At 49.5% G+C, this 18,350-nt stretch overlaps 1 protein-coding gene across 2 annotated transcripts in view; it reads right to left on the bottom strand.

Annotated features, from left to right (window-relative positions):
• Nucleotides 1-455: 455 nt before the first annotated feature.
• zbtb33 (zinc finger and BTB domain containing 33) overlaps nucleotides 456-18,350 on the bottom strand; it is a 32,278-nt gene continuing 14,383 nt past the window's right edge. Inside the window, exons 2-3 of one of the 2 annotated variants that reach the window (XM_086001014.1) lie at nucleotides 12,561-12,598; nucleotides 456-4,692 (exon numbers count right to left, since the gene is read on the bottom strand). In XM_086001014.1, coding sequence (XP_085857140.1) covers nucleotides 2,837-4,690 — 1,854 coding nt within the window. In that variant the 5' untranslated portion in view covers nucleotides 4,691-4,692; nucleotides 12,561-12,598 and the 3' untranslated portion in view covers nucleotides 456-2,836. Of the gene's footprint in view, nucleotides 4,693-12,018; nucleotides 12,422-12,560; nucleotides 12,599-18,350 lie in introns of those variants that run through there. The other variant, XR_015079977.1, reaches the window with a different exon arrangement.

Genomic DNA, 18,350 nt, shown 5'->3' on the forward strand with positions numbered 1-18,350 from the left:
TAGAGAAAAGAGCCCCAGCCTGTTCAGCCTTTCCTGATAAGTACATCCTCTCAGTTCTGGTATCATCATTGAGAATCTTTTTTGCACCTTCTCCAGTGTAAGTATGTGGACTGGATCGGGTTCGAAATTGATGCTGCATGGTCACATCGCCTGTTAACATTCACTAGCCATGCTAACACATGGAGAATCAGGCCAGAGGATTGCCAATACCTGTCGAATTGTACCCATCAGCATCCTGGCCCTTCAGGAGAGGAGGAGAGAAGAACATTTTAGATCACAGTACCTGAACATTAACTTCTTTCAAACAAAAGGGGCATTTTGCCTGCATCTTCACAGGGAAACTTCAGTTCCGTTAAAAAATATATTTTTTGGTGATGGGCAAGGGATTCTGTAGTTTGAAATCTAGTTATTAAATAGGGTTATCTGACTAAACAAAATGCATACAGTATGGACAGTTACAAGTCAATATGTTCTGAAAGTTTTATTTTTATCATCAAAAGAGCAAATACAATAAATAAACTTACATTCTAAGGCTCCAAATTAAAGAAACTAGAAAAAGTGACTTAACAATAACCTATACTAAGGAAGAAGCTTTGTTACAACTATATTTACATATTAGTAGTTTTATTATTTTCACTGGTACAAAAGCATTAATCTTGCTTGCACAATAGGACATAACAGTATTATGTAGACCAACATAATTTTGCCAATCTGCAGGTAATTAGAAAAAATTACTTTAAATGCAAGTGTAAAAAGATTTTCTATTCTGCAGTTTTGTTCTAGTCTATGCATGCAAAACTGTTACAAACAAAATGATAGGCTATTCCTTTTACAAGTTTTATTACTTTTCTACATTTCAGAAGACTTATGGGACCATGGTTTATTTTTATTTTTTTTAAAAGTGAAGCATTATATGTACAATGTTGACCCATACAGTAAAGCATTTACCAAAAAAAAACAATCATTTTGCTAAGAGTTTTTTCCTGAATAGGTACTAAACAGAGGTTTGCTACGAAACACATTTTCAATATTGTAAGCGTACAGTACTTAATGTGAGAGCTTATATGAGGTGCGTTATAGAGAATTTCAAGAAAGCAACATTTTTTTGTTTATAACAATGTACACCTAGGTAGTGATAGACCGGGTTAATGATGTACAGCACAAATGAGGCATTTAGACTAATAAAATATTCTCAGTTGAATATTTTTTTGGTCAGGAGGATTTAAAAAATCTGAAAAGCATTTTGGGTGAAAAAGGCTTTATTAAAATGCGTCAACCACCATACTAATAAAGCCTTGCAATCCCCAGCCTTCTGAACAGCAGTGCGTCCAAAACTTAACTTAGCAGTAAAATCATTAGAGCTACAAAATGGTAAGTTAAGTCCCTAAGCATTTATGAAAATGACAATTAAGATGCTATTCCACTATGCAAATGGACAGCTAGATATTGCTTTTTTTGAAACATACAGACTGCTAACTTCACAGTAGGAAAACAAACAGGGAATAATATTTGCAAAGTTGGAATCTGGCAAGAAAATATCACTTAACATGCATCTCTCAGGTAATCCAGATATTGTAGATAACAGTTCATTCCAACTGTTAGATTTAAAAGCTTTCATCCCAAAGTACTGCATTCGCATCTAGTTTAATAGATATAATCAATAGAACAGTTATCAAGACAATGGCCAGTGAAGAGTCTGCTTGGTATGGAGTCATCCAAAATAATTCACCTTTCATGGTGGACTACGCAACAGGCTTATGGGTTATATCATTTTTGCCTAACCCATCTCTTCCCATTATTCATTCTATATGTATTAATCTAATTTAATTAGGCACATTTTTAATATTGTTTTTAATTAAAACGGATACATTACTATAAAATTGTGAAAGTGTGATTAATACTGCAAGACAAATGATCATGGAATATAAAGGAAGACAGGCTTTCTGGGTTGAACTATAGCTGTCTAATGTGGACATGAACCTGTTATCATTACCCCCCCTCCCCTTCTATTGTGTCAGCACCAGGACTACTGGCACATCCAACACTCACACCGGTATGGGTCCTGTATTTGCACCTGTCCATCACTACCAATGAAGGCTGGAACAAAGCTCTCTCCCCCCCTTTGAAGCTTTGTTGAATGACACGGCTGCTAAAAGGTAAGCACAACACTCTTGTACTTCTGATCACTCGCTGGTGATCTTCTAGGCATCGTGTTTTAAAGATAACGGGGTGTCACTTTAGGAAGAAGGACGTTGTGATTAAGGACTTTGAGAGTAAAGTAATCCACTACCTGTGTAGGAAGATGATTTATAAGGATTTGCCAGAAAAGATCCAACAGCAGCCTTTTACCCCAGCCCTACAATGTAAAATGAAAAGTGCTAGCACACAAAATCTCCACAAGTTCAGTTTCTGACCAGAAATATGTAAAAATAAACATCTGGGTAATGGCTGTTTGACCAGTAAAGACTAAAATAAATGAAAACTCTTTCAATGGTATACATCAGATATGAATGCCCATTGACTTCTGGCCACTTCCGATGAAACCTCTGTACAAACTGCATTTTAGTTCAAAGCCATAACTAGATTCTGTTTCACATCCATGATGTATACTACACTGACATCATTATGTTTAACAGAAACATTTATTTTTATTTTTAAAAAGACTGCAAGTTACCCATACAATGGTCCAGCCACTGAATCTTTTGTTTGTCTGAAACACAAATGCTTAACTGGTCTGTTAGTACATTTATATCACCAATGGCTGGCTGTCAGCAGTTTACCAGGTATCACAATCCTTTTTCTTACTATGTTTAGTTCCATCATAGTCTGAATGACTTCATGCCAGTTCTCTGAAGGACTCTGGTATAACAAACTCTAATTCGGAATTGCCATCTAAGGAATTGTACCTGTAAACAGGAGTTCCTTCCTGAGGAAAAATATCATCCCAGCTTGCTGGCTTGCTGCCTCCTATGGTCTGCGGGGTCTGCTGTGGAGCATCTGCATCATCTTCATCTTCTACATGATATACAATTCCATCCTCATTAATCTCAGCCATGGCGCCCGACGCACTTGCAGTCAGGAACCCGTACTGCCTGATCTGTAAGGTTTTGCACGGCAGCAAGCGGTAAAGTTTTGAATCGGAGACGGTCTCATCTTCAGCTGCACTCTTGCCGGTCTTTTTGCTATGGACTGACCTAATGTGCGATGCCATCACCTGGTAGTTGATGAAGGTCTCGCCGCAGGTCAAGCACTGGTATCGCCGCTCACCGGTGTGGAGAATTTCATGCTTGGTGCGGTATTCTGCAAGAGGGAACACTTTCTCACAGTAGTGGCAAGGGTATTTCTTCTCCCAGGAATGAACGTTAAAGTGCCTTCTCAGGCTCGTCAGGCATGCATATGATCGCTTACAAACAATACAAACATAAAAGACTCGTCCGTCTACAATCAACTCATAATGATCTTGTTCCCTTTTCATTCGTTTTGCATCTGGAAAGTACTGCTCATTGATGAACACAGGTCTTGAGTTATTTATATGATTAGCAGAATTTTCAGGCATGATTTGAATACTGGAGTGGCCTCCATCACCAGATACCTTGTCTCCGATCAGAAGCAGCTTTTTTTCAGGGGATCCAGGCTCCTTGCTCTGTTTGGGGTCACGGTTGGCAAGGTCATCTTTGTTTGGTACCACGATGTGATAGGTGTTGGGGGTTGTGTCGATATTTGCATAGACTCTGCAACCTTTCGACAAAGTATCAATACCAGCCGTTTTATCAACGATTACAGGCTGTTTGCCATCTTGAACGTACATCACATTTATGGTCTTTGTGCTTTGCTGGCTAATTACAGTATTCTGCCCACTCCCTGCGCTACTGTCAGAGATTTTGACTTTAAAATCCCCAACTTTCGAGGATGTCTCTGGCACCAGAGTAACATGTTTTGTTTGAACCCCTAAGTTGTCAGAACTCACTGGTATACTGGGAATAATAATATTTGTTTGCACTGAACTGTTACTAGCTACGTTGGAGGGTTGTTTCGGTGGTGTAATTTCGCTGCAGAAAATGACGTCATCATTATCCTCCGAGTCTTCATCACTGGGCGAGGCTTTACCGTTACCTTTAGAATCCCTAAACTCTGCACTAGACAGGGAGAAAGCATCAGTTATTCGTGGTCCCAGACCTCCTTCTTCAACATGCACGATCAAGCGTTCAGGTTCCACCGTTGGATCGGCAGCAACTTTCTGTGAGGCCTCACCCTTGGAATCTGTCACAGAAGCAGCGCTGTTCGCACCAGGTGCTACTCCTTTTAACTTTGAAAGAGATTCCCCCAAGTCAGCAAGGAACTTTAGCCCCAGGGCCTGCCCAGACTGAATCAACTCACTTACAAGTTCAGCATTCACACGCACCAATTTGGAGCTGTAGATAAAATTCAGAACCTCTACAAATACCTCTGCTCTGACAAAGTTCAGTTCAAGGACTTGTCCGTATATGTTGCTAGCGCCATCGAGACTGAAAAGCTGATGGAAGTAGCTACTAGCAGATGACAAGACATTCTTATGTGCTCGAAATTTGCGATCTTCCACAATTATGGTAATATCACAGAATAGTCCTTGGGCACGCTGTTCATTAAGAGACTTCAACAATGTTCCCGGGTGATGAATGTCAGTTGCACTAATAAGTTTTTTGTTCTCCATAACTGTATCAAAAAGAAAGACAACATTTCTAATGAAAATGAGTCAGCTGACAGACTGCTCAAATCCTCCTAAGTGAACAAACTTGCTCCAAAACTTGTACAATTATATCAACAGTAATCACTGGTCAGAAATTCATAAGAAGCATTGGGAAACAACTTCTGCTGTACTCTCAGATAAAAGCAGTTTTATTCATTTTACTTTCTTTTAATTCTGTAAAAATATTATACATAATGTGACTTGGCACAATTTGGGTTGTAGCCTGTAATGCATAATTATGATTGCGGGGTATAATCCGACAGGAATACACCCGAATACAGCTTTACAACGATCCCATGCTGCAATATTTTTCCATAATTACACCCAGGTGTTTGCTCTTCAATTATTTTGAAGTTAAAAAGTTAATTTAAAATGTTTCACCTGAGGATGGCTGTTCTCCCAATCAGAGCTGCCATTGCAGTGACATATCTGCATTTAGTTTTAACCTCCCAATATTTCCCCAACCCCAAACTACTGCTGCTCCACTGAAAACACCAGAGAGTCTCTAAGCAACTGAAAGAGACTCAGAACACTGACTTTTGAGGAAATATCCAAGACGGGGATTTCTGTTAAACTCCTGGGGGGGGGGGGGGGGGGAAATTCGGTTGATTTGTGCCCTAAGGGAGCGCTAATGGGGCGCTAGCGGGGCGCAAAGCAACTAGCGCCTGGGCACGGCGCCACTAACGCTTCCCGCGAAATTCAGCGGGAGGTTAGCGGCGGCGGTAACCGTTAGCGCCCCGCGGTGATGACGTCATCACCGAGCGCAGCTCCCCGCTCACGCCCCAGCCACGATCTTCGGTAGCGCCCCGACTTACCGCCGGACGCTATGTCCGACAGGGTCAAGGGGGCCCACCTGCGGCCGGGGCGGCGCAAATTAAAGGGTAGGTGCCAGGCGGCCATTTTTGTTGCTGGCCACCTGCTAGCACCTGCCCCTGTTGCTGTCCCCGGCCTCCTGTGCAGCCACCCCCACGGGGTGCCGGCTACGCTCCGTGAGCCCGGCACTTCTCTCGAGTGCCGGGCTCTTTTGCCGGCACTCCGATCCCTGGTGGCCTAGCTGGGCCCCGGGTCGCGCTGCGCTAGGCCCCTCCCCTTTAATAAGGGGAGGAAGGCCTGCGGTACCGTGGCACTGTTGCACATAGTGCCACGATATTCACTCGCAGCACCCCGCCTCCTTCTTGGGGCGCTACCAGTGAATGTCGGACGCAGGGGCGCTAACTTTTTCGGGGCGCGACCCAATTTTGGCCCCTAATTTTTAAACCAAAACCTACAGAGTGCACATTCTATTTGTTAAAAACAAGGGGGGGGGGTGCTAAATTTCCACAGGGGTTCTCCCAATCTCCCACCATTACTTTAGCAGAAGCAGCTGTTTACACCGTATCTCTGAGGTTTCTGCCAAAGTTAAGGCAGGAGATCCCTGTGGAAATTTTACCCCAATAACTGTGGTGCCTTATATTCAGATCATGCCAGAGAAAACATTGAAATAACTTTAATTAGATAATTGAAAACAACTGGTTATCCTGTTGTTTCTCCGTCTCCGTCACATCTGTTCTGACGATGCCACCTTCCATACCAGATCTTCCGATATGTCTTCCTTTTTCCTCAACCGAGGATTCCCCTCCACCGTGGTTCACAGGGCCTTCGACAGTGTCCGTTCCATTTCCCGCACCTCTGCTCCCACCCCTTCCCTTCCTTCCACTCCCAGAACCACAATAGGGTTCCCCTTTTCCTCATCTTCCACTCCACCAGCCTCCACATTCAATGGATCATCCTCCGCCATTTCCGCCACATGCAGTGTGGTGTCACCACCAAACACATCTGCCCCTCCCCTTTCAGTATTCCGAAGGGACCGTTCCCTCCGCGGCACCCTGGTCTACTCCTCAATCACCCCCAATAGCTCCACCCCTTCCCACGGCACCTTCCCGTGCAAGCGCAGGCGATGCACCACCTGCCCTTTCACCTCCTCCCTTCCCGCTGTCTGGGGCCCCCAAACACTCCTTCCAGGTGAAACAGTGATTTACTTGCATCTCTTTCAATTTAGTATACTGTTCACATCGGGGAGACCAAATGCAGATTGGGTGACTGCTTTGCGGAACACCTCCGTTCAGTCCACAAATGTGACCCCGAGCTTCCGGTTGCCTGTCATTTTAATTCTCCGCCCCACTCCCACTCTGACCGTGGCCTCCTACACTGTTCCAATGAAGCTCAACGCGAGCTCGAGGAACAGCACCTCATCTTTCTGTTAGGCACTTTACAGCTTTCTGGACACAACATTGGGTTCAGCAATTTCAGATCATAACCACTGCCCCCATTTTTTCAGATGGCAGCTGATGATTCTGCTATTCCCATTTACACCTCCTCTAGACCCATCTTTTCTTACTTTACTTGTCCCATTATCATCTCCTTTTGTCTAGCAGCATCATCCCTTTTGCCATTTAATCTCTCCTGCCTTCCACTCTATCACAGACCATCCCTTTTGGTTTTTCCCCTCTTTCCCTGCCTCAGTACTTGCTTAAAACCTGTTATATCTCCAACTTTTCCAGTTCTGACAAAAGGTCATTGACCTGAAACGTTAACTCTGTTTCTCTCTCTACAGATGCTGCTCGACTCGGAGTATTTACAGCACTTTCTGTTTTTATTTCAGATTTCCAGCATCTGCAGTACTTTCCTTTTGTATTAGTGGTTATCCTATGCCGCTGTTTAAGATGAGTCAGAGGCCTGGATTTTAGCTCGGAGGCAAGTTCCGTGCGGGGCGGGGTGCTGTTGAGGTCGGGAAATCCGGAAGAACAGATTTCCTGAATGTACTGCAGTTTTTAACTGCAGGGCACCTTTAAATTTTTTCTATCGAGTTCCCGCCCAAAGGTGGCCTGATTGACAAGTTAGAGGCCTTACAGGCGGGAAACCTGCTTCAGAAGGCTAAAGCCGAGGAGATCAGGTAGGTCCAGGGGTGGGGTTCCGACCGCAGGGAAGGGGAGTCTGATGGTAGTTAGGGGGGTTCTGATGGTTTGGCGGGGGGGGGGGGGGGGGAGAAACAGAGTCTGATGGTAGTTAAGGGGGTTCTGATGGTTGGGGGTGGGGAGAGAGCAGATGGCGGTCGGGGGGGGAGAGCAGATGGCAGTCGGGGGGAGGGAGCAGATGGCGGTCGGGGGGGGAGCAGATGGCGGTCGGGGGGGGAGAGCAGATGGCGGTCGGGGGGAGGGAGCAGATGGCGGTCGGGGGGGAGCAGATGGCGGTCGGGGGGGGGAGAGCAGATGGCGGTCGGGGGGGCGAGCAGATGGCGGTCGGGGGGGAGAGCAGATGGCGGTCGGGGGGGAGAGCAGATGGCGGTCGGGGGGGCGAGCAGATGGCGGTCGGGGGGGCGAGCAGATGGCGGTCGGGGGGGCGAGCAGATGGCGGTCGGGGGGGAGAGCAGATGGCGGTCGGGGGGGAGAGCAGATGGCGGTCGGGGGGGAGAGCAGATGGCGGTCGGGGGGGAGAGCAGATGGCGGTCGGGGGGGAGAGCAGATGGCGGTCGGGGGGGAGAGCAGATGGCGGTCGGGGGGGAGAGCAGATGGCGGTCGGGGGGGGAGAGAGCAGATGGCGGTCGAGGGGGAGAGCAGATGGCGGTCGGGGGGAGGAGGGAGCAGATGGCGGTCGGGGGGAGGGAGCAGATGGCGGTCGGGGGGAGGGAGCAGATGGCGGTCGGGGGGAGGGAGCAGATGGCGGTCGGGGGGAGGGAGCAGATGGCGGTCGGGGGGAGGGAGCAGATGGCGGTCGGGGGGAGGGAGCAGATGGCGGTCGGGGGGAGGGAGCAGATGGCGGTCGGGGGGAGGGAGCAGATGGCGGTCGGGGGGAGGGAGCAGATAGCGGTCGGGGGGAGGGAGCAGATGGCGGTCGGGGGGAGGGAGCAGATGGCGGTCGGGGAGAGAGAGCAGATGGCGGTCGGGGAGGGAGCAGATGGCGGTCGGGGAGAGAGAGCAGATGGCGGTCGGGGGGAGGGAGCAGATGGCGGTCGGGGGGAGAGCAGATGGCGGTCGGGGGGGGGGGGAGAGCAGATGGCGGTCGGGGGGGGGGGGAGAGCAGATGGCGGTCGGGGGGGGGGGGGGAGAGCAGATGGCGGTCGGGGGGCAGAGCAGATGGCGGTCGGTGGGAGAGAGCAGATGGCGGTCGGGGGGAGGGAGCAGATGGCGGTCGGGGGGGGAAGAGAGCAGATGACGGTCGGGGGGAGGGAGCAGATGGCGGTCGGGGGGGAGAGCAGATGGCGGGCGGGGGGGAGGGAGCAGATGGCGGTCGGGGGGAGGGAGCAGATGGCGGTCGGGGGGAGGGAGCAGATGGCGGTCGGGGGGAGGGAGCAGATGGCGGTCGGGGGGAGGGAGCAGATGGCGGTCGGGGGGAGGGAGCAGATGGCGGTCGGGGGGAGGGAGCAGATGGCGGTCGGGGGGAGGGAGCAGATGGCGGTCGGGGGGAGGGAGCAGATGGCGGTCGGGGGGAGGGAGCAGATGGCGGTCGGGGGGAGGGAGCAGATGGCGGTCGGGGGAGGGAGCAGATGGCGGTCGGGGGGAGGGAGCAGATGGCGGTCGGGGGGAGGGAGCAGATGGCGGTCGGGGGGAGGGAGCAGATGGCGGTCGGGGGGAGGGAGCAGATGGCGGTCGGGGGGAGGGAGCAGATGGCGGTCGGGGGGAGGGAGCAGATGGCGGTCGGGGGGAGGGAGCAGATGGCGGTCGGGGGGAGGGAGCAGATGGCGGTCGGGGGGAGGGAGCAGATGGCGGTCGGGGGGAGGGAGCAGATGGCGGTCGGGGGGAGGGAGCAGATGGCGGTCGGGGGGAGGGAGCAGATGGCGGTCGGGGGGAGGGAGCAGATGGCGGTCGGGGGGAGGGAGCAGATGGCGGTCGGGGGGAGGGAGCAGATGGCGGTCGGGGGGAGGGAGCAGATGGCGGTCGGGGGGAGGGAGCAGATGGCGGTCGGGGGGAGGGAGCAGATGGCGGTCGGGGGGAGGGAGCAGATGGCGGTCGGGGGGAGGGAGCAGATGGCGGTCGGGGGGAGGGAGCAGATGGCGGTCGGGGGGAGGGAGCAGATGGCGGTCGGGGGGAGGGAGCAGATGGCGGTCGGGGGGAGGGAGCAGATGGCGGTCGGGGGGAGGGAGCAGATGGCGGTCGGGGGGAGGGAGCAGATGGCGGTCGGGGGGAGGGAGCAGATGGCGGTCGGGGGGAGGGAGCAGATGGCGGTCGGGGGGAGGGAGCAGATGGCGGTCGGGGGGAGGGAGCAGATGGCGGTCGGGGGGAGGGAGCAGATGGCGGTCGGGGGGAGGGAGCAGATGGCGGTCGGGGGGAGGGAGCAGATGGCGGTCGGGGGGAGGGAGCAGATGGCGGTCGGGGGGAGGGAGCAGATGGCGGTCGGGGGGAGGGAGCAGATGGCGGTCGGGGGGAGGGAGCAGATGGCGGTCGGGGGGAGGGAGCAGATGGCGGTCGGGGGGAGGGAGCAGATGGCGGTCGGGGGGAGGGAGCAGATGGCGGTCGGGGGGAGGGAGCAGATGGCGGTCGGGGGGGAGAGCAGATGGCGGTCGGGGGGGAGAGCAGATGGCGGTCGGGGGGGAGAGCAGATGGCGGTCGGGGGGGAGAGCAGATGGCGGTCGGGGGGGAGGGAGCAGATGGCGGTCGGGGGGAGGGAGCAGATGGCGGTCGGGGGGAGGGAGCAGATGGCGGTCGGGGGGAGGGAGCAGATTGCCGTCGGGGGGAGGGAGCAGATGGCGGTCGGGGGGAGGGAGCAGATGGCGGTCGGGGGGAGGGAGCAGATGGCGGTCGGGGGGAGGGAGCAGATGGCGGTCGGGGGGAGGGAGCAGATGGCGGTCGGGGGGAGGGAGCAGATGGCGGTCGGGGGGAGGGAGCAGATGGCGGTCGGGGGGAGGGAGCAGATGGCGGTCGGGGGGAGGGAGCAGATGGCGGTCGGGGGGAGGGAGCAGATGGCGGTCGGGGGGAGGGAGCAGATGGCGGTCGGGGGGAGGGAGCAGATGGCGGTCGGGGGGAGGGAGCAGATGGCGGTCGGGGGGAGGGAGCAGATGGCGGTCGGGGGGAGGGAGCAGATGGCGGTCGGGGGGAGGGAGCAGATGGCGGTCGGGGGGAGGGAGCAGATGGCGGTCGGGGGGAGGGAGCAGATGGCGGTCGGGGGGAGGGAGCAGATGGCGGTCGGGGGGAGAGAGCAGATGGCGGTCGGGGGGAGAGAGCAGATGGCGGTCGGGGGGGAGAGAGCAGATGGCGGTCGGGGGGAGAGAGAGCAGATGGCAGTCGGGGGGAGAGAGAGCAGATGGCGGTCGGGGGGGAGAGAGCAGATGGCGGTCGGGGGGAGAGAGAGCAGATGGCAGTCGGGGGGAGAGAGCAGTTGCCTGTTTTTCTCTCCTTCTTTACATCTCACTTTTTCCTCATCTCCTGGTGGCCCCGGGAGGGTGGGCAGGTGGGCCAAGGAGTATTTGCAGCAAGGCAGGGTTAGCAGGTGCTGCAGGAATCAATTGGAGTGGGGAGCTATCCAGGAAGTGCCCAGGATGGGAGGATAAGCAGACATGCCAGGATGCATTCAGGGTATGCAAGCAAGAAAGCACTCGGGTGAGCAGATAGCCAAGCAGACATGCTTAGAACCATACAAGAGCAGGGGTTCAAGTAGACAATTGGCAGGGAGTGGGGTGAAGCAAATAGACTGAGAAACACTTGGGCTGGATAGGTGGGAGAAGTAGCAGACAAGTCGGAACTCATATTCTGCTCTCCTAAATGTATCTGTTGACCATTGTTGCAAGGCTGCGTTCAGCTACAGCATTGGAAGTACGGTTGGTAAATTCTGTACAAGAACTAGACACGTTATGAAGGTAGGAATACACTGGTGTTGGGGCAGAAATGACTTGAGGCTATTTGAAGTGGGCCAGGGTAGATTGGAAAGGACCTGGGACAATTCAGGTTTGGCTGCTGAGGGGGACATGAACAGCAGGTTGGCAGGGGCCACTTGATGGAGCACGGGAACCACAGAAAGCAGGCCAGGCTGCTGAATGAAGCAAGGGGAGTGGACTGAGCTAGGCCTGGCCTGGTCACTGAAGGGAAACGATTGGGTTGTTGAAGAGGGGTATGTAGTGGAACCGAAATGAAATGAGGATGAACTATCAGGATCAGTATCGACTACGGCAAATCAGGAGAAACTAAAGCATCGGTAGCAAAGCCAAACCATATAATTCAAGCTCCAGACAGGTATTGCAAATTCAGCTCTCGGCTCTGAATGGAGGAGTAACTTTCACCCAGAAAATATTTTCCAGAGGTTTACAAAACTGTGCAAGGAACTCTAAGGAAGAATAAGCATTTTTATTCTGAATGGTTTAATCGTTCATAGGTTTATATGTTACATACATGAATATATTTCAATAAGCTGAAAAATCAAGATGGCAGCTCAAACCAAGGTCATAACTTTGTTTGGGTGATTTCTGCCACTTGCCAGTTCAGGATTGGTGGGTTTGGGAAGAAAATGAGCAATGGGATTGTTCGGTTTTCCTCTGCTTACTGGCTCTTCATTCCTACTTAGCAACTGAATCTAACTGCTTTTGATCCATTCACGCTCATCAACTGGATTATGGATTTACGAAGTCCTTATTTCAGCCCACCACTAGTTTTTGCATCTATGACACTTTAAGGAGTGACGTCGCTGATGATTTTAAGCGAGACCCGAGGCACACTGGATGCAAAACTTCTAATCAAATAGATAATTGAGTGTAAATCCATTGTCGAGAAAAACAGCTACAATTATGTACTTTGAAAAGTTTCTATTCAGATAAATGGAACCAACAAGTATCACTTAAGTAGGCATTTGCTATAAGTTCTACATTTACCTTTTATAATTATTTTCCGAGGTTTTCTTTGCAATGATCTGCAAAAAAATAAAAATATATTGTTTTAGATTGAAATGAAAGCTTGTACAAAACAATAAAACTCCAGAAAGCAGGCTTTTCAAATGGGGGAAAAAAAAGCATTCTACAGTATCATAATAAACTGGATGACTGAAAGTCAATGAGACAACAGTCAAATTCATTCAGCTTATTCTCAAGCTGAGGTGCGTAACAAACAAAAACCCATTATTTTTGAGATACCTAAAAGATTTTCACATTTCAGTTCCATTTTTGGGAGCCTTTCACATTTTACAAAGTGTAACTCTATTAGGATAGAATTCTGTACCGGGTTTATTTAAATTCCTGTACCTCCGCAATCTCAATGATCCCAAGCAAAACCTCGACAGCCAAATCACAAATTTATTTCACTGTCCCTCTGCCTCAGAATTTCAGAATGTACAAAAGGTGTAAAATGTCAACAAAAGCATATTGGCCCAATGAGCAAAGTATGAGGTGCTTTTCTTTCCCCGGTACAGGAAGCTTTTTTTTTATTTATCCGGCACCGACGTGGTGCCGGTTCATCAAAAATTCCGGATAACCGAGAGCTATAGTAAAAGATACGGAGAGCTGAGAGCTCCGTATAAAGCAACAAACCCTGTTGCTTAGCAACAAGTGCAGAACAATGGCCACAAGTTCCAAGCGTCTCTGTAGCTTAGTAACAGCTGTAGCCACACCCTTGCACAGCAACAGATGGAGGAAGGCAAGTACAATATGAAGTAAAACTTACCTGAACCTACTCCTGAATTTTGCCGGTTAACCGAGATTTCCGGTTATTTAGGTGCCGGTAAATCAAAAGTTTCCTGTACTTGTGGCACAATGTCACACTCCAGAAGTTTTTTTTAAAGAGACGGACTTTAGAGATGGCTGGGAGCACACTACAGCCTAGAATGTAATTTCAATGTTTTAGTTTTCCTTTCCCCTCCTTACCTGAAGGACTCAACTCCTTACTGGGGTACGTTTCCATAGGCAGCAGTCACCCTCGTACAAATGTTCATTGTTTACAAGCCTCAGTGTTGACAGAATTCATGATAGGGTGCAGTTCCACAGAGGACTGCAGCCCTCCAGTATCCAGTGGCTGTTTTCTCTGTGCAAGCCTCAACAGTGAATGTTCACTGGCCATTAGACATGGATAGGGAGCATCACATCCTCACTCAACATCTACATATACACACTTTCCAGCATTCAGTTCCATTGGTGGGAGCATTTCATGAATGGGGGTATTTGAAAGATTTTTTTCCCCCTCGTCACCTACAGCATTGCCCTGGCTGAGACCAGCTAACTCAATAGATCAGGGTCAAACCTGAGCGTTCTGGCTCTGTACAATACTAGGCAATGCATTTATCATTGAGCCATCAAGGACTACATTCCCAACTTCTGTACACTGCAAAGCTCCCTTTTCCATTTAGGTTCTAGTATAGTAGATAAAAATTTAGAAATCATGCAATTAAATTCACAAAATGATTGCATTATACATTAAAAAGTGCATTAACAAATGTATAGGTATGGTACATAGGAACAGGAGTAGGCTGTTCAGCCCCTCGAGCCTGTTCTGCTGGTAAACATCAGCACTAGTTTCAGTTCAAATTCAAAGTATTTGCATTGCACAGCACATGCAAAACATGCAGCGATCAGCCCTGGAAGTGTGGTTGCTGTCGGTGATTGCTAGCACTTGCAAACACTGGATTATAACAAATCTGCTATGTATTAATTTTTATCTACTAAATAAGCAGGAGCTTCATAGTTACCTTAACAAATGCTATAACTAGTGCTTGGCACACAGCGGGGTTGAAATTCCTCTGCGTGGTGTTTTTAGTGCAGTGGTTAACGCGTTCGTGTCAAGTTCCTGTGTGCGGTATCTTATCAAATCATTCTGTACCCTTCAGCTTCTTCGTGAAAACACCGCACACGGTAATTTTGCACAAAAATGTTAACCACTGCACTAAAAATAGCACACAGGGGGAATTTCAACATCCTGGCGCTCCATGTATGGGTTAATGACTTTGTGAAAATAATGCATTTGACATAAACGCTTAACCAATACTGGCGCACACAGGAATTTCAACCCCTGGCCTTTTAGGCCATTTTCCACCCAGCTCCAACAAAACCGCTTCATGGTGATAACGACCCTTGCAAATTATCTGATAAACAATCATTACTAACAAATTGGCTTAAAACCTACCTTAAAGAAGAAGCTGTTTTGTACTATGTGTGCCTCTTGGACAGCTGCTATTCTGCCCCTCCCTCCTCTCAGAAGTTTCTGGTTATTTTTAAACAGGTGAAAATGACATAAAACAATGCCTTTTCTATTAATGTAAACACCCAACCCAGCTCAGCTAATTAATCTGACTCATCATTCCCGCTACTCGTTAAAACCATGTGGCCGCAGAGGAGGACATTTTTTTGTATTAGAATTCATACGAACCTGATAAAAACATTTTGGCTGCACACTTCTGTACCAAGGCTGCTGTTTTATGATATTTTCGCTTATTGAAAAAAATCTTGTAATTAATTTTGAGCTTATTAACCAAACAATCCCAAGATATTTTTTAACTTTGTCAGTTCCTTCCTCGCACCACCTATTTAAGGGAAGAAACGAGGCGTCTTCATTGGCCCTTTGAGGTACCAAATTCCTTCCTGGGATTGGCTACAGAGAGCTGCCACCAATATAGCTTTTGTTGGGCAAAAGCTAGTAAATAATGGAAAAGCTTCTCTGTGCTTTTAAGTAAAAGGAACTAATCAGAGCAACAGAGCCATCTGTGATTGATCATCAACTTCCACAGTTGTTGCTTTAAACAACAGCAACTTGCATTTATATAGCACCTATCACGTAGTAAAACGTTCCCAAGGTACCTCACAGGAGCGTTATCAGGGATAATTTGACATCGAGCCACATAAGGAGATAATAGGACAAGTGACCAAGGGTCTTAAAGGGAGGAGGGAGGTGTTTAGGGAGGAAATTCCAAAGATCAGGGCCGCCAGCGGTGGGAGCGAAGAAAATCGGCGATGCGCAAGAGGCCAGAATTGGAGGAATGCAGAGTTCTCGGAGGGTTGTAGGGCTGGAGGAGGTTACAGAGGTAGGGTGGGGCGAGTCCATGGAGGGATTTGAACACAAGGATGAGAATTTTAAATTTAAGGCGTTGATGGACTGAGAGCAAATGTGGGTCAGCGAGCACAGGGGTAATGGGTGAACGGGATTTGGTGCGCGTTAGGGTACGGGCTGCAGAGTTTTGGATGAGCTAAAGTTTACGGAGGGTGGGTGGAAGATGCGAGGCTAGCCAGGAGAGTGTTGGAATAGTCGCAATAAAAATGTGCAGTATTACATATTTCAAATGTTTTATTATACAGATCTGAGAGAGTGTGACTAATCCAATAGCTCACTCAGTACTTAAATCCACTGCCTCGTTTGGCATTGAACCATACAGACCGCAAGATCCCTGGGGATGTGAAGTTAGTTGATTCCAGCCAGGGCTTCAGCAGAGGTCATTCAGATGACCTCAGCATCTCTGGTTTGAGGGGTGGAATGATTATCAGCCAGGCTTCCCACTCCAAATCACCATCAAATTAGCCCTGCTGTGAAGAGCATCAGGTGAGAACTTGATTAGACTCAGTGACGATGACTTGTTGTGGAACACCTCTCTCTTTCTCTTAGGCAGTCCCTCGGAACCGAGGATGACTTGCTTCCACATTAAAAATGAGTTCTCAGGTGACTGATGAGTCCAATGCGGGACCTACAGTCTCTGTCACAGGTGGGGCAGACGGTGGTTGAAGGGGCGGGTGGGTGGGGTGCTTGGGTTGACGTGCGCTCCTTGCGCTGCCTGCGCTTGGCTTCCGCTTGCTCCCGGCGAAGAGTCTCAAGGTGTTTGGCGCCTTCCCGGATGCTTCTCCTCCACTTTGTGCGGTCTTGGGCCAGGGATTCCTAGGTGTCGGTGGGGATGTTACACTTTTTCAAGGAGGCTTTGAGGGTGTCCTTGAAGCGTTTCCTCTGCCCACCTGGGGCTCTCTTGCCGTGCCAGAGCTCCGAGTAGAGCGTTTGTTTTGGGAGTCTCCTGTCGGGCATGCGGACAATGTGACCCATCCATCGGAGCGGATTGAGTGTGGTCAGAGCTTCGATGCTGGGGATGTTGGCCTGAGCAAGAACACTGACGTTGGTGCGCCTATCCTGCCAATGGATTTGCAGGATCTTGCGGAGGCAGCGTTGGTGGTACCTCTCCAGTGCTTTGAGGTGCCTGCTGTACATGGTCCATGTCTCGGAGGCATACAGCAGGGCAGGTATCACTGCTGCCCTGTAGACCATGAGTTTAGTGCCGGGTTTGAGTTCCTGGTCGTCAAACACTCTCTTCCTCAGGCGACCGAAGGCTGCACTGGCACACTGAAGGCGGTGTTGGACTTCGTCGTCGACATCTGCCCTTGTTGACAGTAGGCTCCTGAGGTATGGAAAGTGGTCCACGTTGTCCAAGGCCTTGTCGTGGATTTTGATAATCGGGGGGCAGCACTGTGTGGCGGGGGCAGGTTGGTAAAGGACCTTTGTCTTACGGATGTTTAGTGTAAGGCCTATGCTCTCGTACGCTTCGGTGAAGGTGTTTACGTGGAACACCTCACCCACAATGGCAGCTGTCTCCCAATCTGCCAGCGCATTTCACACCTAATCTAGAGCCGGCTTTTGTCTCCACTAGTCCTATCACCATCTCGTCTCGTTTTGAATACCTCTTAATGTCTCTTCTCTTCTCTGTTGTTCTCTCTCAGCCTCCAAACTGGCCTTTTAACAAAGGGTTTTGACCTGAAACGTCCACGGATGTTGCCTGGCCTGCTGAGTTTTTCCAGCATTTTCTGTTGTTACCTCACCCACAATCATTGTCTGGACTCGCACATGAGCATTGGTCATTTGGGGGAAGGCACCCAGTGTCTGCATTCCAGCACGAGTTCCATCTTCCGCAGAGGCGTGGAGTAGAAGAAAGGGGCTTGTGGCACATACTGAGACCCACTTTTTCCTCATTAAAACAAAGAACTGCATATCATTTTGAAGATGCTGCCAAACGTTAATGAAATAAGGCCTCAAAATCCGTCATTAGTATGAGTAAAGCTGAGGTCTCCAGCAAAGTATTGTTTTAAACGTCTGGAAAGAGCCTTTGAACAATAACTGGCAGGAAAACATATACACCAAACATCATAATTGCTAAATTTAGTCTTTTCAATACAAAGGAATGAAATCTGGAGCAACTGCTTTTCCTCTTTGCAACAGACCCCTCCACGGCCTGTTGCCTGGATACTTGTACTTGTGGACTGTGACTGGCGAGGGCTTTGGCTAAAGCACGTTGTTTTTTGTGGTTCTGAGTCATGTTCTTTATTATTACATGTTAATAATTTGATTCCACTGGCCAGAAAATAGTCAAGAATTTGCAGCCACCACTGCCAACAATGAAGAAGTAGGTCGTTCTGACTGGAAGTTGGATGCAAGATTGATGGATTTCTTAACAGAACTACATTTGCTGTGCTGCACTGATTTTTAAAAGATTAAATGCAGTTAAGGGGCAGGTGGCAGGGAGTTCAGAATGTTATCTATAAACATAACATTAAGATCAACACTTTGCTGAAAAATTAACTGAGAAAACAATGAAGTTCCCATTTATTTTGCCCATTATTCAATCATAAAGACAGATGGTGGTTAAGAGATCTGCAATGGGTTAACGCTGTCGCTGTTTTTGATTTCTCTCAATGCTTCACCTTGGCAACCCG

Source organism: Somniosus microcephalus, chromosome 1 (genome assembly GCF_052327205.1).
Source record: "Somniosus microcephalus isolate GS21.2 chromosome 1, FLI_Smic_1.0, whole genome shotgun sequence".
Taxonomy (NCBI): Eukaryota; Metazoa; Chordata; class Chondrichthyes; order Squaliformes; family Somniosidae; genus Somniosus; species Somniosus microcephalus.